The 23427-nt window shown below is 51.7% G+C and overlaps 1 protein-coding gene across 1 annotated transcript; it reads left to right on the forward strand.

Annotated features, from left to right (window-relative positions):
- Positions 1-8283: 8283 nt before the first annotated feature.
- Positions 8284-21759, forward strand: DBH (dopamine beta-hydroxylase; the record flags this gene model as incomplete). Its single annotated transcript, XM_082067642.1, has 12 exons — positions 8284-8619; positions 10786-10932; positions 12303-12560; positions 13826-14002; positions 14442-14544; positions 15852-16018; positions 16743-16886; positions 16987-17025; positions 17885-17944; positions 18531-18658; positions 19069-19228; positions 21625-21759. The coding sequence occupies 12 exons, from the start codon at positions 8284-8286 to the stop codon at positions 21757-21759; spliced, it is 1854 nt and encodes a 617-aa protein (XP_081923768.1).
- Between the last annotated feature and the right edge of the window lie 1668 nt (positions 21760-23427).

Genomic DNA, 23427 nt, shown 5'->3' on the forward strand with positions numbered 1-23427 from the left:
AATCTTCATCCCCGGTGCTGGCACAGGGAAGGCATCCCACCCCAGGCCCCCCCAACAGGGGCTGCAAACCGAGGCAAACCCCGCAGCATCCCCCATTTAGCCTCACAAGAGTGCTGTGACATTTTACACGTGATGTGACTTTGTCCCATGTACCGTCTGGTTTCAGTGTCAGCCATCCTGGGATGGGAGCATCTCTTCCCAAATCCATGCCCGTTCCAGCACAACTTCAGCTATTTTAGAGTCCTTGCCCACAGCTTTCTCTGACAACACCGACGCTGTACAGGGCACGTTTGGCACCAGCAGTGGTGATTCCCAAGACTTTGTTGGTGTCAGGGTGGTTGTCACGTCCCAGAGCTGAAAAAAGCAGCGTTTGGTAACAGCACAACTTGGGACAAAACCTGGCAATTTGAGTCACCATTACCCCTGTAGCAGATGAGCAACCTGCACAGGCACCAGCGCGGAAAGGACTGTCACAAACACGCACAGAGGTTGTCCCCCTCTCCCCAAGATGCTGTGACAAGGAAGCAAGAAGTGCCCCAGCTCTCCCACTGCATCCCCCGGGCTCAGCAGCTGCTCATCCCTGGGCTCTCTGCATCACTCTCACTCCCCCGGGCACAGAGGATGCTCGACCTGTCTCGGGAGGCTCTGCCAGTCCTCCCTAATCACACCCACTGCCATCGGCCTCGGTTGCTGTCACCCACATCATCTGCAAGCTGTCAAACTCCTTGGGTGACATGGACCCTTCTGTGGGCCATGCCTCTTCCAGCCTCCTGGTGATGATGGGAAGACGAGTACATTCAGCCTGGAGTGCTCCTGTCAGTGGGGACGCGTGACTTCTGTCCCGCAGCACTCATTTCCCTGGCCTGACTTGCATTTGCAGTCCCAAACTTATTCCCAAGAGCTAACTTAATTTTTTCTCTTAGGCAGTTTTAGCCCATCGATACTTGTTCTGTCCTTGTTGACTGATGAGAATAATTAGTCTCTGGTCCTTTTATAGCACATCTGCTCTTTTTAAGACGGAATCGCTTATAGCACTCTTTTAATCTATAGAGAGGGAAACAGTTGCATTTAATTAATTGCTCTCTAAATAAACTAATTACTGGCAGTAATTTCAGCACACTCTGCACGCAGTTCAAACGCCTGTGCAGAGATCTGAAAGGCAAGCTACCCAGTCTAATGACAAGAAATGAAAGCAAGGGGACAAAATGTAGTTTATGTTGAGAGAGTCTACTTAAGACTATTATTGTTTAATTATTACAGACTATCAGTTAGTACTGAACTGTTTGTATCACGGTTCCTGTTCACTTTTGTTTCAAGGTTGCTTGGACTATGTGTGAAAGATATTGAAAAGCTATGCCAGGAAAAAAAAGAAAACAATTTTAGCTTTTTATTACTGTTATGGGTCAAACGTCATTGTCTAGCAATTTATCATTGTACCTTTGTTCTGAAATATGAACGATGGAGGTTCTTTGCTTGGGCCATTCATTTTGGTTTCCGTGCTGCAATAAACAGCCTCCTTGCTTCCCAGTGAGTGTGTCAAAGCAATTCTCCACTCACCTGTGCCCGGGATACAAGCAAGGAAAAACAACATTAGAACAAGGACTTAGCAAATTCATGGCCTGCCTTGAGCAAATATAGACCTGTTTTCTGGACTAACACGAGTTCCACTTACTCTAAGAGCAATTATGTGAAGATCAGTTACCTATAAAGAAGACAAAGGTTTTTATAGTATATTTCTATATTGCAGCAATGTGCAAGAGCTCTGTTGTAAGCGTGGTTTCACTGTGCGAGGGGCTGCACAAACAGTTGTGATCCCATAGGCTTTGCAACATAAATTTTTACAGAAGGAAAGTGTTCATTAGTATCTGCAGTTCGGGAGCCAGTCGATACCCTGGCAGCTGACAAGCCACAACTTTCATCACCCCTCCCTTGCCATTTGGGAAGTGTCCTGTTCCTGCCAAATCTGTGGGATAAACAGCCCAGCAGCAGCCAGGAGCCAAATCATTTGTAGGTTTTAAGTATAGTGTTCAGGTATAATCACCTGCTTTCCTCCACCACCACCCATGGGTTATTCCCAGTGTAAATCCTTCGGTGAGTTCACACATTCTCTGCTGTGGCAGAGGGCACTTCATGTCACTGAAGGATCACAGTGCTCTGCTCCAGCTTGGAAACACAGCGTCAGGGCTCTAATAAACCACCCCCGGGGGTTTCGCAGGGACAAGCAGCAGCGAACACAGCAGCAGGCTGGGAGCGGCTTTGATGCAGCAGCCAGGTACAATGACAACACGACCCTGTCATCACCTGCCAAATACTGTCTTTTTTCCACTTCTAAAGGCAGGGACTTTTCCTTTGCAGGTCTCTGGTATTGTTTTTGCTTGAAGCTCCCCACTTTGCAGGACGAAGCTTACCTCCTTGGAGAGACAGCTGCTGCCTGCTCCTGGTGGAAGTGGCTGGTCCTTCGCTCTGCCTCTTCCCCATGAGTTTGGAGGTGCCTTCTCTCAGGTGGTCTTCAGGCTGATCCCAAATACCCATGACAGCAGCCTCAAAGGTCCCCACTGCATTGTCCTCCTCTCATGGGGGTGTGAGCACGCCCTCACAGCACCCCAGTCATCTTCGCTGGGTTTAAATGCAAACTTTTTATTTAGGTGAGAAAAAGCAGCTTGATCCCCAGGTTTGTGCTCTTCCACAGCAGCTTTTCTACCCCTCCCTTTAAGCACCCACAATGTAGGAACCACCTGGCTGTGGTTCACAGCCCTAATAACTGCCCACAAATGAGACCTTGCTCATGTCCCCCTTGCACCTGCTGTTGTGGTGTACAGCACTGATTTGGGCAGAAACCACGTTGAGTTTTCCAAAGTAAATTATCCACTATTTTTAGCCCTTATTAGACCTTCTGCTAACTTGTCTGTTACAAACCTCGAGCGTGCCGGGCCGGCAGCCTTTATCATTCAACACACCAATCCTTTTGCTAAGCTGATCAAGTTCCATCTTCAAACTCCTCAGGCTCTTTTGGCCCCGTGTCCTCTCCTGGATCAGCTCCTCTTGATGTTGATCCTGGCTTGCTGTGTAATCTTTAGGAAGCAGCTTAGTGCCAGAAAGCGATGGCTAGAGGAAAAGCAAGAAGAAAGGCATCAAAGAGCAGAGCCCCATGCAGAAGGGCTCAGCACCACCCCAGCACTCTGAAAACCCACCTGGCACAGAGCCCTTCCCCTGGACCCATGCCCACAGCAGATCCCAGCTCCTTTTGCTGTTGTTTTCTGCCAAAGCAAAGAACTCTTCCCCGCCGCTCTGGAGATGTGAGAGGTCACTTTGTGAAAATTAACATGGGTCTTGCAAAATCAGGGATGGCAGGTAATGTGGGAGGGCGCTGCAGGGGGTCATACAGCTGAAGAGCAAAAACTTGGTTTGGTGTGGTTTTAAATGCTAAAGCAGGTCGTTCCTCACTGAGCTTGGTATTCTCCACCACATCAGCTAACAAACCATGGAAAGAGGTCTGCTTGGACTCACACGGAAAGTGATAGGTGAGAAAGTAAGTGGATCAACGGTCATCCCAAGCTAGCTTGTCTTGCCTCTCTTGCAGAAGGAGGCTAGAGCAGGGTTTATCCTGCTTGGACCATCTTTTGCAGGGAGATGTGAATCTATGCTACAATGCGTGGAGATGGTTATTGCAAAGCCACTTTATTTATGGTGGTTTTATTGGCAGGGGAGTGGGAGTGCAATACAATTTTAGCCACTCTGATGTCTCTGTCTCCCTTACATCCCACCTCCATTCCTAGAGCAGTTTTTTTCTTCAAATTACATGATTCCTCAAACTGTACAAGGGACTTTCTGTACTTGAGATGGTACAAGATTAGCTGGATGGTCCTGCTGAGCAGGGTCAGGTGTGGGCAGTTCTGGCAGAGCTGATGACTCTTTGTCTCCACCACCATCACCAGTCCTGGCCCCACCAGCTGCAGGATCTCTTTGCATGTGGTAGAAATACAGTAGGGCCAAGATCTATGTGAAGCTCAGCCAGGATGAACTTGAGGTTGAGCAAAGATGCACCTCACACCGTGATCCGCAGGGAGCCCAGCTCTTGGGCACAAGCAGGGCCAGCAGCAACTTTTTGGTAATTTTAGAACGATGCTGGTGAAGATCAGAAAGAGTCTTCAGAGCTCCCAAGTCCAAGACCACCACTTCTCAATGCCAACACAAACCTCTTTCGCTGGAACACACAACCCTTTATAAACAAACCCAGAGAATGCTTTTGTCTCTTCCTGTCCTTTTCGGATATTTTGGGTATTTGTGGCAATCTCTCCTGTTTATATAACAAAGCCACAGCCCCGTGTTTGTGGCACCATATCCATGGTAACCCTAATATAGCATGCACAGGCAACTAGATTTCATTAGGTGGCTCAGCTGCGGCAGCACCGGGGAGGGAATTTCTCCGGGATGCTGAGCTGTGCAGGCAGCCTGGTGGGAAGGGGCCTTGGCAAGGCAGCACCTCCCAAAGAGAAACAGGTTAAGAGAAAGCAAGAAGCTGGAACCAGCAGAGGCTCAGCAAGGGGGACGTTAGAGCGTTTGTTGCTCTTGTGCTGTAAGGCACAAACTCACATGGAAGGAGGAGGGAATGGGTCTTCCCACCCACCGCTGCTGGGTCATGATCTCCTCCAAGTGTCCTCTCTTGGTTTGTGTCCAGCACATCTGCTGGTTAAAGACCAACTGCTGCAGTCACCTGGGGAGATTCCCATGCAAAACAAACACAGCTCAGAGATAACCAGCCCAAATCGTTCACACTGTGACACAGAGACATTAAATACTCACCTGTGCCTCTGCTGGGCAAATGCAAACTCAGATTTGCAGCCCCAGTGCATGACAAAGACAACAAGCAACCTGCACATCCCTTTTGGTTTGTTATGGGAATGAGACTGAGCAAAGTAATACTTTTAAAAGGACAAACAATTCTCCTGACTCCAGGACATATATCAAATAGTTGTTACAAGCCACAAGCATCATGCAGACTCTACAGCTCTGGTATGAAGGGTGAGAGGTGGATCTGGCCAGAGAAATTGCACACAGCATTGATCATGGTAGGGGTCCCTGAGACCCAAACAATTGTCCATCCATGTGAGCATCTCCCCTACATGCCAGCCCTCTCTTCCCCCTTCTCACACCACGTCAGGTCCAGCCTGAGTCAGACACTATCTAACCTCATCAGCGCCGAGGCAAATTCGATCCAGGTGCTGGCTGACCGTGGATGGGGGCTGCGAACAGCAGAGCCCCCGGGGCATGGAGAGCTGTGCCCTGCTGCGGGAACAGAGAGCAGCTTCCCTTCCCTCCCCGCCCTCACCCAAATTGAATTTCCATTTAAGTTAGCGAGGCAATGGATTATAGCTTGGAGGGGTGCAGCCTGCTTCAATCCCTCATTTGGTGCATCAGTTCTGTTTAAACCCACTTACCTGTAAGTCAAGCTTTGTTCCAGGCAGGCAGCCCTCACCTCCTGCCGATGGAGGCAGCTGCTTCCCCCGGCTCCCCGCCACAAATGTCAGGCACTGCTGCTTTCGGAGCTCTGCAAAACATAGCTTATCTTGCCTTTAGGACTGGCTTTGCAGCCATGGTCATCAGTGGCAGTGAAAGGCCACGGTAGTTTTAGCACATTGCCAGGAGGGTTTGGACGTGCGGCTCTGCAGAGGATGGGGCCAGCAGCAGCCGGCGGGGGATTAATGCTGCTGCTGGTGTTCGTATGGCATCCAGCACTGCCAAGCTGCGGCCTGGGGGACACATCTGAGCACTATCCATTAAAACAAGCCCTTCACTGGGGCTCACAGCATGCTCCGGATCCCCATGCATTACCGCACCCTTAGCTCTTTTTATTCCAGGGGGGTTTGCAGGGTCACCTGAGTCTCGTCTCCAGCACAAGATGCTCCCATGCTAGCACTAGTGCAATTGTGCCAGCGTTAGCTCCGGCAAGAGCTCACAGGTGGGCAGAAACCTTCTGCTGCTGCTCTGCCTTCCAGGAAAGGGGCTGAGCCCACGTCCCGCACCCTCCGGGTGCTCCTCCCGGCAGCCGGCCTGTGGGAAGCGACTCTGCGTCAGCCCTGAGCAGTTGGAGTCTCAGAGTCAGGGAACTGGCATTTCTACATCTCATTGAAGTCTTAAAATAAACACCCGGAGCAATGAGCGGAAAGCTGGATCCTTGCTCCTCGCCTGGATTTATGAGCAACGACTGGGGAGAAACTGAAGGAGGGGGAGAGATATACATAATTTTTTTCTCTTTAAATAAATTCTCATTGCTTATCTGCAAAGTTCAGCTGTTTTCAAGCTGACCTGCCCGTGTTATGCTGTTCCACTGCAAATTCCTTCTGTACAGAAAAGCTCAGGAGCTCCACTTGTGCACGCCAGCAACCTGGGGTTTCATCTCTAATAGACACAGGCAGAACTCGTTAACTAAGGACCCCCTCCTACCCCCCCGGTGAGGATCATTTGCCTTCTTGCCATGCTGGCAGCTCTGCTTCTTTCCCCTGACAATGAGGAAACAAAGCCAAGAGAGGAGGAGAAGCGGGTGAATCTGTGCTTGGAGGAGGTTAGAAGTGGGGCAAGGCAAAAATCTGTTCCCAAGGGGCTTTTGTAACACAGCCAGACGTCTCCCCAGGCAGCCAGGGCTGGCGGAGCAGGGACACCCATCTGACGCTGTCAGACAAGGATCTCGGAGTGCAGCAGGTCAAGGAACCAGCCAGCAGCCTCAGGCAAAGGGGTGGAGATGCTGCCCCCTCCTTTGGGAAGATGCACGGAGCTGCGGGTGGGTTGAGGTGCACACCCGGCTCCTGGGCAGGGAGCCCAGGACACCATGGGGGTTCAGCTCACACATCCTGCAAGTTCGGACCCAAGAGCTGCCAGGCTGGGAGCCTTCCCAGGCGGCTCTAATGACCTCCTGCATGTTAAGTTATCTGGACATGGGCTTTTAAAGCTGACACCGGCAGCAGTGGGAGGGCTGGAGTGGGGCTGGGCTGTACACTGGAGTCACTGGTCCCACGGGGCGTGGGATGGGGCCGAGGGATGCGCTCGCCTGGGAGGACTCAGCTTTCCCTCTGCTTTGGCCTTTTGCCTGATAAAGCTGAATGAGAGATCACAGCCTCTAACCAGCAGGTCACCCGACAAGGAGAGACACTCCAGATCAATTGCTGCCTTCCTGGGTAATGGTTGTGTCTTAGAACAATAAAAACCTCATCAAATTTAATGTAGAGATGCCACACATTGATGACTCATTAAAACGCTCGGGCACTGAGCTGAATCTATTTCCTCTCATTACACAGGCTTGGAAATGTGGATCCATTGGCGTGACATTGCTGCAAGGACCACGAGTGAAACCCAAGACCCAGAGGGGACTCCGCACAGGAGTCGTCTGAGAGCATCGCTTGTCACGTGGGCCGGCATTAATAAAACACGACCACGAACTCCGAGACTAAAGCAAGGCAATGTGTGTTTGTGTATCAAAGAGCTTGAGATGGTTCATTATAATTCCAATTAACATAGAAAAGTTAATAACCAAAACAGAATACATCAGACTTTAAGCAAATGAGAAAGGGGAGGGTCAAAAGGTACCTTTAAACTGGAGCTGAAGTCCCAGGAGCTACAAAAGCAAAAAAATAACAAATATTTTATGTCTCAAAGGTTGAGGTAGGCAGGTCCTTTGATGGGAACCAAACCAGGGTGGGAGGGAAGCTGGGCTTTGCATTGGCATCCTTATTTTTGCTTAAGTGCTGTGCTGGCTTTGGAAGGGCCAGAAATAGTTCACACCAAGTTCACACACAGTGATCCCCCCACCTGCACCCAGCAGTGTGGGCAGGGAGTGGAACCAGGACTGGCCACCTTTCTGGTGACAAGTGATCCCAGCCTGGGGGACATGGGGGCCTGTGGCTGGGATCGATCCTGGGGCCATCCCAGAGCTTTCACCCTGCAGAACTGGGTGAGTGGCACCACAAGCTGGGCAGAGTGTGTCCACATGGTGCTCAGCAAGAGCAGCTTGAGAGTGAACAGCCCTTTCCAGCCGCAAAGGAAGATTTAAGAATGAATAACATTAGCCCAGTCAAATTCAATTGCTATTGATAATGTCCATGTGCAATTAGAGCCAATTAAGGGGAGGCAGCGAATGACAAATGTTTGGCCAGGAGGTGGGGGGGTCAATACAACAATCCGATTTCCCAACAAGCAAATGCAATTAAACAGTATCACTTACCCGGTTTGCCCAGGAGGGCCAGCGCATAAATGGGCAAAGCCAGACGCATGGGTGCTGTTCTCCCCAGCATGCAGACCTCGGGGTGCAAGCCCTGCCCCAGCTTCAAGCTGCGGGAGGTGGCATCCATGTACTTCACCATGATCGCGGTGTTCCTGGTCATCTTGGTGGTGGCCCTGCAGGGCTCGGCACCCCGCAAGAGTGATTTTCCCTACAAGGTGCCCCTCGATCCCCAGGGGCTGCTCGAGCTCTCCTGGAACGTCAGCTACCCCAAGCAAACCGTGTATTTCCAGCTCCTCGTCAGGGACCTGAAGTCTGGGCTCCTCTTCGGGATGTCGGACAGGGGCGAGTTCGAGAATGCGGACCTGGTTGTGCTCTGGAGCGATGGGCACAATTCCTATTTCGGGGTGAGTCGCTTGTGTGTTTGCACAGCTGCTTTTGGGGTTGCCTCCCTGTGGGTGAATCTGGCTGGTGGTTTGAAGGAATGGGGCTGGTCCAGAGCACGGCACAGGCTGGACCACTCGGGCTACTCAGGTGGGCTGGGTCCAAAAGGGCTTGGGGACCCCCAGAGGAACCCACAGATCAGGTCTGCACATCGCGTTTGGCATAAGGTCTTAAACCCAAAGAGAAAATAATAAACACAGCAAGGCTGAGTGGCCCCAGAACCGGGAAGTCTCTGCTGTGTTCAGCTCCAACAGGTGGTTGTACAGACCAGCTCACACACGCAGGATGCATCGACACCTCGGTTCACTTGTGCGCTGCTGTCAGTCACATTAAAAATTAACCACAGCTCCCGTGAACGACTTTGAGGCTGTGCAGAAATTACCAGCCAGAAATTCCGCTGCTGCCAGCACCAATAACCCAGCCGCGCGCCGCGTTCGATGCTACCACAGAGATCAACAGGGCGCAAGCAAACACAACCTGATGGCTGCCAGCGGCGTGGTGTTATTGGAAATTAAACATGCAAATGTATTTTGGGCAGTATGTAAATGGTAGCAGATGGGGGGGAAACTAATTTCTAATTTTGCTGTTTGATATTGCTACTACAAATCACCGTCCTTTCTGACACAGTCTGTTCGTCCCGGTTCTTATTTGGTTTGTCTTTCCACCGGGGCTGCAGTTACAGTCACTCCCCCTGTGTTCTCCTATCCCCAGAATACCACAATAGGCTTATTGCAATCGCGCTTGGCTGCAGAAAGCAATTCACATTTTTCCCCCATGTGAGGCTTTTCCAGTAAGTTAAATTTTACCTCTCTGCTTACTTCAAATTAACCATAAAATACACTCTTTCACAATCAGCCGCAATGTGATCTGCGGTGTAATGAAAGGATGAAAAGAAAGAGTTATTATCTGTACTGTTTTCCTGCTAATTACCAGCCATTCAGGATGTGTGGTGGCCCGAACGCTACAGTATTTCACAGCATCATGTTAAAAAAACCATAAAGGAGCATTTCTAATCTGCCTTCATGTGCTCACTGAAAGACAAACAGCACTGAATTAAACACAGGGCAGCATTTGGGCTTTCCTTTCACTTGGTACTGAACAGCATCCTGAAAGGAGGTTTCTTTAAAGCTCCCCATTCTTGGTTTTCTCTCTCCCAGCAGCTTTTCTTCCGCATAAGTATGTCAGCTGTTAAAAAAGATCCAAATTTGCTTAACCCCCCATGTACTACAAGATTAATTTGCACACCATATTCCTATGAAAACAAATGTCATGCTAGCTTCATGTAGCTGATTTTACTCTCCCCCTCTAAGGACAATATGTTCTCGAAATATCACTCTATACTTTTGGCTAAAATGATGCCAAGATGCTTTAATCTTTTTCTTCTGTTTTTTTTTCCCCAAGATAAGAGAACTGATGCCACTTGTGTACATACAGAAAGGTACTTCTTAAGTGCCTTTTATCAGTAAACAAAGGTATCAAAGGGAAATGCAAAAGATCAAGACAAATACACTGTTCAAATCCAAATTACTGCAGGGTTTTATACTCCAAACCTTCAAATCCTTAATCACAGGAGTAACCTCCTGCCTTGCTTCTCAGTGTGGCTTTGTCACCATCATCACCAACGCGCAGATTTTGGGAAGCCTTGCTTGACTGCCAAAACAATCTGAACACAACAAATTAAGGATTTTGAAGAGCATTAGCAATTTCTAAGGCTGACGCTACAGCCCAGCAAAGGTCTGATCTTAAATGGAGAGCAGCTTGTTTGTGGCCAGGGTCTTGGAGAGCACATCACGCCCCCCGAGAAGATACACCCAAAACACAACACAGATCAATGCAACACCTTCACGTGTCCCTGCAAGCTTTCCTCCCACTGTATCCTTTCCCCCAGTCGCATCTTGACTCGAAAAGCTCTTTCTGCAGACTATTAATGCTGGGTCATGTATTCCTATGCTGAGCACCAAGGGTCTCGTGGCAGCTCTGCCCGCGGGCTGCTAGAGGTGGGCATGGGCAACCAAAACACAGGCTCCCTCCAGCTCTGGGGTGCAGAGGGTGAACCAGCCACATGGCAAACAGAAGGAGGACCTCACAACCCGTGGAACCAGCTTAGCGGGGTGCTCTTCCTCCCGCAGGACGCCTGGAGCGATGCCAAGGGGCAGCTCCACATGGACTCGCAGCAGGACTACCAGCTCCTCGGGGCTCGGAGGGCTACGGAGGGGCTCTACCTCCTCTTCAGAAGAGCCTTCAGCACCTGTGACCCCAAGGACTACCTTATCGAGGTACAGCATCACTCCACCCTGCTACAGAACCCCCCAGCCCCACCCCAGCCCCAGGGCAGAGCTCCAAACCCCAATTGTGTGGTTATACCACACCCGTGTTTTGTTTTGGGGACAGCATCAAGCGTTTGTGCTGCCTAAAGCAGAAAGGAAGCGTGTTACAGATGTCAGTCCTGGGACATGAGTAATATTTGGCACGATCTATTTACAACCCCTTATAAACCTCTATAAAGTGTAGATTTTAGCTCGTTTGCATCATTCGCTGCTGTTAAGCATGTGTTAGGTCTATATAAATACCCTCCTGCATCACTCTGGTTTGCAGTCTAGAGCCAACTGTTCAGAGTGTTACAAAGAGGTGTTGGTGGTGTTCAACGGGACACAAAGACGAGGGTTGTGGCAGGAGCTGGAGCAAAGCGATGGCAAATAGAGCTGCTGTGGTGTGTTTCGGTCAAGTCCCTCTGGGTCTGCATTCACGGCTCCCCCATGAGATGGGGTGTGGGGGAAACCTTCCAAGTAGAGATGTCGAAAAGCTTTGGGGTCTCAGCCATAGACCCCAGGTGCGGGCAGGAATCAGCACAAGGCTCATTTCATATGAAAGCCTTTGGTGGGCAGGATATTTTAAAGTCAATGTGGGCACAGAGCATCCTTGAGTTTTTATTGCTGGTTTTCAAAAGCTTGTCTTGTGGTGAGAAATGTCTACCATCTGCCAAAACACAGAGAGCCCTGGAGGAAAAAAAATCTGTGTGTGAGCCGGGAAAAGACTTACAGGTCTTTATTCTCTGATCCTTTAAAGAAAAAAAAAATACGATCTTTTTCCTTATCTCCTATCCAGAGCTCACTGTGTTCAGCAGCACTTCCACAGTTTGCAGTAGACTTTCAGCAGAGCTTCTTGCAGCACTCCCTGCAACAGAAGCTGGGAAAAGGGAGCATTTCAGAGAGAAGATTTGTTTCTGCTGTACATCCCCAGGCTGCTGCCTGTGGCCATTGCTGGGGCCGGGCTGCAGGGTGGGATGAGCTCTGAACTCATCTGGTTGTCCCAGCCTGGAGCTCAGGAGGGACGAGGGGCTCTGAAAGAGCAGAGAGGAGATGTTACCCTTACGGAACTGATGCCATGAAGGGAAAACTTTTCAGACTCTCCCAACTGGTAGGGAACCCTCTGTGATCACATCAGCCAAAGAAACACCCCAAAGTCTATTGTCTTCCTGAGACAGCACAGCAAAAGGAGCAACTGATGAAGTCAGGGTCACTTCCCATCTGGGAATGGATCAAGAGGTCCATTCCTGGATTCCTGCCACCAATATTGGTGCTAATAGTCCATGCAGTTCACATTCCCGCATAAAAAACCTAGCTGATACACTTGGCTCTCACTTCAGGATGGCACTGTGCACCTTATCTACGGGATCCTGGAGAAACCAGTCCATTCTCTTCAAGCCATCAACATCTCTGCCATCCAGAGGGGACTGCAGAGGGTGCAGCTGCTAAAGCCCAACATCACCATCCCTGAACTGCCCAGTGACAGGAAGACCATGGAGTTAACGGCCCCCAACATCGTCATTCCCAGCGAGATGACAACCTACTGGTGTTACATGGCAGAGCTCCCAGCTGGCTTCCCCAAACATCACATTATCATGGTGAGAGGCAGAAGAGGGTTTCTCTCCCTGCTGCAGTTCAGCAGTCGCGTTCACATTCAGCCATTCTGCAAAGTCCACCTCTTCCCTGCCCTTTCACAGGCTTTCAGACCCATATATCTTCTCCAACAGGGTACCAAAACATCTCCCAGAGCCATCCCCCCAGCCAGTAGCATCCTCATGTCTCTTAGAGACCCCAAAGTCAGAAGTTTCTCAGCAGGAGGTGGCAGACTGGTGACATCAAGCATGTACCAGGGCAGGCTTCGAGCAGCTCCCTTGCAGAGCTGACCCCCTGCAGAAGGCAGAACTGTAACCATCAAGGACAGACCCATGGCAGCATCATGGCACACTGAGCCATGTAACTTGTGTGCATCGCCCAGACGTGTTGCATGTGCTTGGGTCTTCCTGAAAGGAGAGGCAGAAACCTGCAGGCAGGCTGGTGCTGGGGAAAGGCAGGAGTAATGTCAGCCTGACCTGTCTGCCCATCACCAGCTGCTGGGACAGCATCGCCCGGGCAGGCGCAGAGGTGGCTCGGCAGGTGATCTGGCACATCCAGAGTCAAAACCACACAAGGGGCTGAGGGAAAACCTGACACACGAACTGAAGCGAGTGCTTAGTGATTTATAGGGGAGAGACGTTGCAAAGGAAAACTCAGAAGGAGGATTTTCTCTCCAACAGATGGTGTGAAGTGAATCATCTGTGTGTAAGTAAAAAGTGTGTAACTCCTGATACCTTCCCGCTGCTGCAGAGCATTCCTACAGCTGGTGCTTTCAGCCAGAGCTGTTCCTCAGGCTTGTTTCAAGTCACTCTTTCTGCCCCAAATCCCTGTTCCCATGCCCTGAACAGCTGTTGGCTACAAACAAAACCCAATAGCTTTAGGCAGAGCTACTGCAACGTGGCCAGGACCCTCTAGGAAAAAGCAATGTCCCCAGGGTCACCTCAACCCTGCAAAACTGGCAAAGGACTCACAAAGCAGACCAGGATCTGCTGATCAGGTGCACCAGTCACTAGAGAAGGGATGAGATGTTTCTCTAGGGGTTGTGGTGGACTCTGAGTTGGCCCCGAAGCCACCCAAGAGCTCTTGGCCCTTGTTGCCTCATGCCCAACCTTCCTGCCCCATCATATGGCAGAAACTGTCTCCCATTCAATAACAGACAACAGACATACCTGCCTCAGGCTCCTTGGAACTTGCACGGACAGCAGCTCCTGGGGATGGGCTCTCAGCAAACGGTCTTTATGTTTCCTCCTTCTTGGACACTGCTTTGCAGTACGAGCCAGTGATCACGGCGGGCAACGAGGCCATTGTCCACCACATGGAAGTCTTCCAGTGCGCTGCCGAGTTCGACAGCTTCCCCCTTTACAACGGGCCTTGTGACTCCAAGATGAAGCCAGAGCGGCTCAGTTACTGCCGGCACGTGCTTGCAGCGTGGGCCATGGGAGCACAGGTGGGTGTGAGGCGAGACCCACCACCCTGGGTGAAAGGTTTGCTCCCAGGAGCTTTCCTGCTGCATCCCAACCCTTCCCGATCCCATCTCGGGATTGTCCCATGTGGGCTGGCCCAACCCTGGTCTCTGCTGGGATTTATGTCCAGCCCTATCTGAGCTCCCCCCAGCAGTGTCTGAGTTTCCACCCCAGCCCACCTCCTCAGTGCCATAAATCAGTGTGATGCCCCTGCTCAATGTTTGTGCCGTTGCACGTGCACGCTGGCATGCAAGAAGCCTTTGGAAGCAAGACCAGCTCAACAAGCACAACCAAGAGCACAAGGCATGTCCCTCAGCCCATGGTGGGTATATGACTATGCCCAGACAATTCCTGTAGCCTTTTCAGCCTTGTCCTCAGGAAAGCCACCCCACCGATCCCCTAAATCTCTCCCTTTCCTTCCAGGCTTTCTACTACCCTGAAGAAGCAGGTCTTGCCTTTGGTGGCCCAGGCTCCTCCAGATACTTACGCCTTGAGATTCATTACCACAACCCCCTGATGTTCAAAGGTGAGTGGGCACGTGACGACTCAAAGTGCCTCCCCAGTGAGGAGGTGGCAGGAGAACTGGGTAAACACCAGGGACTGACACCCTTCCAGGGAAGGCTTCATACAGAACAAAGCTCGGCCAAAATCATAGCCCTGTTCACAACTTTCAAAAGACCTCATGGTCCAGATCTGTGCTACACATTAAATCTCAGCAAAGTCACCCTCACTGGAGGATGGACCCCATCCCTGTGCATGCCCAGCAGTGGGGAGGGATGTTCAGTATTTAGCTGGGCTGTCACAGGGTGTCCCCCTCCCATTTCTTTGCAAGGTGGTGGGTCTGAGCTCAGAGCCAAGACCAACAATGGTGCCAAAATCACCAGAGAGACAGTACCAGTCTGGCCGGGGATAGGGAGACTTAGATGTTGTTTTAATGGTACTCCTGCTTTGATAACATTGTCAGGAGACACATTAAAAAAAAACGATTCCAAATAACCCAGTTTCTTCATTTACATAAAAACATGTAGCTTCTTGACTAACCAAGTATATTTTTAGGAGACCAGAGCATATGTACTGTAGATCAATCATAGCACATTCGGCAACTTGAGAAGAAACACGTCTATAAATATGGAGCTCACGTCTTTCATAATTTATCTGCTTTTGCATGTTAACCAATAGTGTTTCCCCCTGTTATTCCTATCCCAGGGTGGGCTCCAGCCCAGAGACAGGGGGTTCAAAGCCAGCCTGAACCCTCCTGACCTACTGAATCAGCCACTTCCCTTCGTTTGCAAAGCACATCAGAGGCACAGGGTCTTCTCCAGCCACAGCAGCTGCGTTTGAGCACTGGGAGGGGGTTAAATGGAGCAATCTCAAATGCAAGAGAGAGCAGAAGCTTTCCAAATACTAGGAGTACTTGCTCCATAGGCATTTCTCCTCCTGCCACGCCCCCAACAACAGCACGCACTTAGTTCTTTGGATGCATCAGTTACAGAAAATGCAATGAGACTTATTTCTGAGGGAGTTCTCCAAAGCAACACATGATCCGTCCTGCTTCGGGCTCTCCAAGGGTACTCCTTACCTCTCCTGGGAGCAATTCATCCTTAGGTTGGTGACCTCTTTAAGGGACCAGGCACATGGCTGGGGCCAATTAGTAACGAACTGCGTGAAAATATCCAGGATTTAAAACCAATAAGAACCGTGCACACAAAAAAAGCTGTGAGAGGCCGGTGTGCCTCTCCCCACTGCAGCAGTGTCATTTTTCACACCTGACCTTGTCCCAGCAGCCGTCACTTCTCCAGAGGTGACTTGAAGCCGCATCCTCTCACCTGCCAGGTCGCCGCGACTCCTCGGGGATCCGTCTCTACTACACGTCCACGCTGCGACGCTACGATGCCGGCATCATGGAGCTGGGCTTGGTCTACACACCGGTGATGGCCATTCCCCCGGGCGAAGACGCCTTCATCCTCACGGGATATTGCACCGACAAATGCACCCACCTGGTGAGTCTCCATCCTCTCTGCCCTGGCTTCTTCTTGGAGAAGAGAGGTTACAAATGGTCTTTCCAAGGCAGAAATGATACAGTACCAAGCTCCCAATTCCCAGTTTTAAACTCCCCAAATCCTTTACCATGAGGTTGTGCTGGAAAGAAAAGATCTGCTGTGTACAACAAACAGCAAGCAGCTGGTTGGGATGCGCTGAATTCCCCCTGAAGCAGCTCTCCTGGGGAGCCATCTGCTCCTGCTCCCGGGGTACCATTCCCAGAAAACTCACTGCCAAGCTGGCCGTGTCCCGGCGGTGCTTTCCCCCGTGGAGATGGGAAGATTGGCCTCTGCTTCCAAGAAGCTCACCAAGAGCTCTCTCAAGTACTGTTTCAAAATGCCCACCTTGCTCTCAAGGAAGTTTTAATGGATGTTTTTGTAGGGCTTACCCAAAATGAATCATTTGTGCTGCCACTAATGACTGCAAGGAAGCAGGGAGCAACCAGCTCAGCTGTTCCTGCTGACTTAGGGCATGGCAGCACATCAGTTAGATTCGGAAGCGGATCAAGCATCTGTCCCTTTGCAGGGACCTCACTCCTGTGCTACCCCAAGGGCCCAGCGACCCCCTAAACCTCCATGCAGGAGCCAATGTAGGGATGGCTGGTCCTGAGCACACAGCATGGGGAAGCACAAGATGGGAGAGGGATCGGGTCGGGCACAGGGGCTTGAGCCATCCTTCCCCCAGGCTCTGCCCGCTGCCGGCATCCACATCTTCGCCTCCCAGCTCCACACTCACCTGGCAGGAAGAAAAGTGGTGACGGTGCTGTCCCGGGACGGGAGAGAGCGGCAGGTTGTCAACGCCGACAGGCACTACAGCCCTCACTTCCAGGTACAGGGGTCTGCAGGGGTCCTGGCTGGATGTCACCCATGGGGCTGCCAGGTACAGAGCTATAGCGTCACTCTGACGTGTCCCCTTTACCTCCCTCCAGGAGATCCGCATGCTGAAGGAGGTGGTTGCAGTTTTTCCAGTGAGTGGCTCCAAAAACAGTGGTGGCTTCTAAACAGCACAAGACCTTCCCCTGACCCCACATCACTGAATCCTCCTTTACATCACCTCATCCCCACTGCTGCCAGCAGCCCCTGCCCATGCACAGGCACCCGCTGCCATCCAGGACCTCCTGGGGGGCAGGAGGACATGCTCCCCATGGTCCCCAGGTCATATCTGCCACCCCCACGCAGATGCCTTGGGGACATCAGGTCTCATCTAACATGGTACAAAAACGGTGTGTGGGCAATTGAACCATACCAGGAGCTAAATTAAGCACTTAATTTAGCTGGGCTTCCTCTAGCAGAGGGAGGCTCCTCGGGGGGTGAGGGTGAACTGTGCACGCCTGGGAGGTGCCCCCTCCCTCCTTGCTTAGTAGAAGAGATTTGGCAACAAATGCGGTGGGAGCAGGTGGTGGAACAGAGGCTGAGCATCCCCCGGGGCTGTATGGTGAGTAAGGACTCAGATCCAAAGCCAAGGGCGCCCACAGGAGCATCGTACACCAGGAGGTTGCACCGACCACAGAGGGGATGCAGTTGTACCATCAAGTTGGGTACAGGTTTGGCAATTCAAAATGTTGCCTAAGTGCATTTTTTTTAGGTGCTTCAGCCCTGCAGAAATTCTTGAAAAGTGAGGAAAGAGCAGGAAACACCATCCCAGGGATACGGCCCTAGGGAATCTCCCCAGGGGATACAAGCTTAGCAAGTGTTCCTGTGGCACCACGGTCGGTGCCGGTGGGGAAGCAGGCTGCCTGCAGGGAGCAGAGAACCAGCCCCAAATTCGCTGATTCTCTGAAACCCTGCACTCTCCCACCTACATGTGTCTGTGTTCAAACCTCCCAGGGCGATGAGCTCATCACGACCTGCACATACAACACGGAGGACCGCAGCCGAGCCACCGTGGTGAGTGCAGGACCGGTCTGTGTTTGCACCCCAGGGTTGGGGACACCCACAAAGCGGGCACCTGCATGAACCTGGGCTGAATTACAGCCGGTGAAGAAGCGAGCCCACAAGGCTCTACTGCCTGCAGTGGGGATGGTTAGGTGCTAATTGAGAAGTCGCATGTGTCACTCCAATTCCCATCACAAACTGTTCCACCGGGGATTAATTGTAATTAAAGAGAAGTGGCGTTTTTTGACAGTGCATGTTATTTTCTTACATAGGCAGCAAAGAAAAAGAGCCTGTCAGAGGTACCATCAACAGGGACGAAGCTAAATATAGCAGAGGGATTATAGGAAATCTGCATTTTAATGTAAAACCACACGATCTAGCCTGAAAGTCTATCCTTGCATAAAAGGCAGATGGGCAGATGAGCAGAGTGCTGCCCATCCCATGCACCTGAAGGGGCGTGTATATAGATATAAATATATATATATATACACACACACACACATGTACACATATGGGTGGGAGATTTCTGCCTCTGCAGCCCCCTGCCCGTGCAGTCCTGGCAGGGCAGAGCCAGACCCGTTTTGTGTCTGTGCTGCAGGGGGGCTTTGGCATCCTGGAGGAGATGTGTGTGAACTACGTGCACTACTACCCCCAGACCCAGCTGGAGCTGTGCAAAAGCGCTGTGGATCCGGGCTACCTGCACCGATACTTCAACCTCGTGAACAGGTACGGAGCCCTGCATGGCGGTGCTGGGTGGAGAGGGACCATTGCAGAGCCTTTTGCTAGTAATGCTGGAAAAGAAAGCTTAAAAAAAAAAGTGGGGTCAGTGCGTGGCCAAGTGCTTACATGCAAAGTACTTCTTATACCCTGGGGCAAACAACAAGCATCCCTGCAGCTCATTCACCCACCATAAGAGGGCTGAGATGCTGACCTTGCACACTATGTCCTACTTATGGACAGTCCGGCTGGCCCTAAATCTTGCCCCGCAGGTGCTGGCTCTGCTAGGCTCTCCCTGCTCCCACTGCTGACTTCAGAGCCTTTCCAACCTGAGCTTTAGGCAGGGAGGAATTAGACACATCCAGGGCTGAAAGGGGACGGCATTGCTGTGTTTCAGTGTGGCATTTCTCCTGCCGCAGGTTTAACGACGAAGAGGTCTGCACCTGCCCACAGGTCTCTGTCCCACAGCAGTTCTTCTCTGTCCCCTGGAACACATTCAACAGAGACGTCCTGAAATCCCTCTACAGCTTTGCTCCCATCTCCATGCACTGCAACAAATCCTCAGCTGTCCGCTTCCCGGTAGGTCCAGCTTCACAACTAAACCTTCACAGCAAAACTCCCGGCCACGGGTAAAAAGCAGCTTGACAGAGCTGTGCCACAGGGTGACCCCGAGGAGATGGGACAGGTCCCTGGTGCTCAGGACGTGGCTGCCCCACCTGGAGCTGCGGGGGACGCCGGCGCCAGCAGGACACCGAGCCCAGCACACACCCAGCGTGTAAAACGTGGCTGTGCTCAGCCAGATTTAATTAGGAGATGCATTTGCATAAAGCAATTTTGAGGCTGCTTTTGCTGAGTATTAAAGCAGGGCTTGCTCCAGAACCAAGCAGAAACGTGAGGTGGTTTTTAGGATTTTGGCAAATCACATCAGGTCCCAGCAGAGCGAGCTCATTACGCACAGCATCTGTACAGCCTCCAAATGCAGCGAGCCAGTGAAATGTGAAGGATAAAGAGCCGTGAGATCTTTAAAGAAAAACCAGGCCCAGCCACAATGGTCATGATGCTGATGAAGACTTAAAACCACTGCCGGTCTCTATGACCATCAGCTCCCAGTGGCATATATCAGCGTAATAAACTTACAGGATACCTGGAGGATGCTGAGCTGGCTGCATGGAAGACCATCAGCTTTCTGTCCTGGTAAAAACCCTTCAGCAAAGTCTGCTCTGAAGGGGGCAGAAACCATTTCTTGGTCATGCAGAACCTTGCTGCAGGGACAGAAATGGCACAGAAGTTTTGTGCAGCAGCAGAATTATGAATTAAGCCTCTTAATTGCAGCCCAGGCAACTCTCTTGCTTTCAGAAAGGTCTGGGGAGCAGCTGCGAAGAGACTTGAGCAGAGCTGATCCAAGGCCGGCACAAAGTGGGTCACGGTATCGCAGCGAGGGCGAAGGAGCTGAGCTGCCCCTCCTGCTCTACTGGGGTTTGCGGAGCGAGCCCGATTTTAAGATACCTCATTTATTCCACGCTGTTTCTGCCAAGAGAAAAGCACCAGCTTTCAATTAAGCTCATGTTTTTGCAGTTCAGTGATCCCAAAACTGAGGAGATTTCTGAAGGGACTGAGTGCTGCTAATTAACGAGCAAAATCTCAAGGTAACACTTGTGAGATTCTGCAGGGACATCACTGTCCCCGGGTCCCCTGCACCTGCGAGGGCTTGCAGTGAGTTCTCTATACTCTGCATTAACTGCTTTTGAGTGGAAATCTGAAAGCAACAACTATGGAGACACTCCAAATGCCTTTGATCTACCCCAAAAGCAGGGTGCTGGCAAGGCGTAAGCAAATGGTTTGGGAGCAGATGCACTCAGGGCTGGGGCCAGCCTTGGAGCAAGTGCACCCCAAACATGGTACCTGCCCTCCAAAGCCATCATGTTGCAAGAAGAGTTGCTTCTCCAGCTGGCTTCTCCCTCTCTGCTCACTCCCCCTGTGCTTTGGGAAGGTCTCTCCATTCCCCCTCCAACTTTCCTCAGGGTTTTCCTGGTGCCAGTGCAGCCTCTGGCCCGTTTCGCTTGACATACTCCAAGGAATTTCATCTGAAAACATGAAAATCAACTTTCATCTTCTTGCTGATGACTCACGGCTCTACCTCTCCTCTCCAGACCTCCCTCCTCCTGCTCACGCTGCGGCTCAGCCTCTTGCTGACGTTTCCACATGAACGCACAGCCGGCAGCCAAACCGTAGCATCACCGAACCAGAGCTCAGCCCAGGCTGAGCCCCCCTTCACCCTCACAGCCCCCGCCTGCGTCTTAACCAGCCTCTAAACCCAGACCAACACCTCACATCTGAGCTAGATCCTGCCTGGCAGGCTCAGCCCTTGGCACTGGGTGAACCCGGGATGTTGCTCCTTGCAAGGAGCATCCCCAAGACAAGGTGACCCCGTGCACACGTGGAGCTGGGGGTTTTGTCCTGGCTGTGGTCACCTTGAGCCCTGACGGCTGTGACAGCCCTTCCCTGGCTCTGCCCCACGGCACCTCGGCCAGGCTGCTGTGTCCCTCCTGTTTCTCAGCAGCTGCACATGAACATCCACGCTGCCACACCGCAAATGTCACCTCCAACCAACCTTCCTGCCAATACTTGTTACAGAGTGTTTCTCAGGGCTGGGCTGAGAGCACGGTGGGTCGGTGGGATGCCCTGGTCTGTGATCTCCATCTAATTTGGTGGGTAACGCTTTTTGGGGTGGAAACTCCCTAGTTAAGATGGGTTTGTGCAACACAGTGCATTGCAGAAATCTGCACGGCTAGGAGGATGCACAGGTGCTTCTGCAATACAAATAATTAGCAATGTCTCCTAATAAAGCATCCTGGTTTGGGCTAAGAACACTTCAAATATTAAAGATCATTTAATTTTTACAAGTAAGGAGAAACATGGAGTCTCCAAGCAGTCAAAACCCCAGCTTGGTCTCATTGTACTGAACTCTCTTGCAGGGCGAGTGGGAGAAGCAGCCGCTTCCCAGCATCACCGAGAGGCTGCGGGAGCCCGTCCCTCACTGCCCAGCCGCCCCGGGGCCTCGGCCGGCCCCCCCCGTCCCCCTCGACCTGGACAGACTCAGGAGGGACTGACCCAGCGCCCGGCTCCTTCCATCCAACAGGAATCACCTCCAGGCAGCAGCATCCACAGGAAACATCATCCCATTCCTCTCCCGCATCCCTGCCCACGCAGCAATGCTGGCCGGTGCCCTGGCCCCTGTCTCCAAGGGGTTTAGGGCTCACGAGTTAAGAGTTCAGAAAGTACTCTGGAGATGGAAAGCGCTATATTTAGTGCGTTATTAGCAATCCGGGCTCTGAGTAATGCTGCTTTCCGCCCCCAGAATAATAACGCAGAGGTTCGCTATTGTGCCGAACCCAGCACAGCCCCAGGGAGGAGGGGGAGAAGCCTGTTTTCCCACAGGGAAACTGAGGCACAGAGCAAAAGACCTGTGTGGGAGCAGGGTACAAGGCTTCCCAGTGCCCCACAGTCCCGTTGAGCTCAAGGCAGCTCCGTGGGTGCTCTCCCACGCTGGTACCCATGGCAGGGATGGAGGGAGGGATGCTGTGACACCCACCCGGCGCTCGCCTCCCCGCTGCAGGGACCGCGCTCCCCGCTGCGCTCCTCCTTCCACTCCCCCGCGCCGGGGATTATTCATCTTGACGCCACCAGATTCCAATGGCCGGGAACAAATGATACCTCTGTGATGGGGTTTAGAGAGGGGGAGGGCTTGGGGGGAGGGACACGGGGGGAAAGACAAACCAAGACAAACCTTTTAGCAGGAAAAATGATTCTATTAAATACCTAAATGTAATGAAAAAAAAAAAAAAAAAAAGAAGAAGAAGAAAAAATTGCTTTTGCTGTTGAACTATAAAGGGAAAATACTCGTGAGGGTCCCTGCCACTCGCTGCCTTGGAAGGGGGGCATCCAGGGCAGGGTGGCAGCTGAAACCTGCCCTCCCAACCTTGGGTTTAAGGGAGAATCTCAGGTCAGAGCCCTGCGGATCACAAAGGGCTTTTTGAAGCAAAACATTATCTTGGCAGGCACAGGCACACAGCGGAACCCTGGCTCAGCAGGGAGACAGCACACTTGGTCCCTTGTCTGTCCCAAGGACAACTGGACAGGACTGTGGCCATCCCTTCCTCTGCCTGGGCGCTATCGTGGAGCACAGTCACCTCGTATTCACAGCAAAATTAATCCCAAACTTATTTTTTAATGTTTCCAGTAAAACCAAAGCATATTGAAGAGTTCAAATTCTTGCCCGTGGCACTTGTTGCATGAGGCTCAGGAGCTGAAATCCACTCTAAAGAGGGTATAAACCAAGCAAACCTAGTTCAAGGGAAATAAAGCGAAAAGCAAGCAGCATGATTATTTCTTCAGGTGGGTGAAAGCTTCAGCACTGAAGGTGGAGCCCAGCAAGGGGACCAGAGCAAGGGATGATGATGGGGACAGGCTGGGAGCAGCTGCCCCTTCCCCTCAGCAGCAAGGGGGTCACAGGTTGCATCCATGTGATGAAAAACCTTCCCTGACACCTCTGAGCCCAGCTCAGCCTCTGAGAGCATCCCCTTCTCCATCAGGAGCTAAAGGAGCTACCTCCATGGTGACCTCTGGGGAGATGCCACCAGAGCAGATGGGACCGTGGAGCTGCAGGGGCCAAGGGCAGCCCTGGTGCCGGTGCCTCGGTTGGCGAGTTTACACCACAGCGCTGAACTGGTCCTGCCCTGGAGAAGCCCAGAGGACACACAGACACAAACAGCACCAGC

The sequence above is a fragment of the Streptopelia decaocto genome (assembly GCF_964273445.1).
Source record: "Streptopelia decaocto genome assembly, chromosome: 17".
Taxonomy (NCBI): domain Eukaryota; kingdom Metazoa; phylum Chordata; class Aves; order Columbiformes; family Columbidae; genus Streptopelia; species Streptopelia decaocto.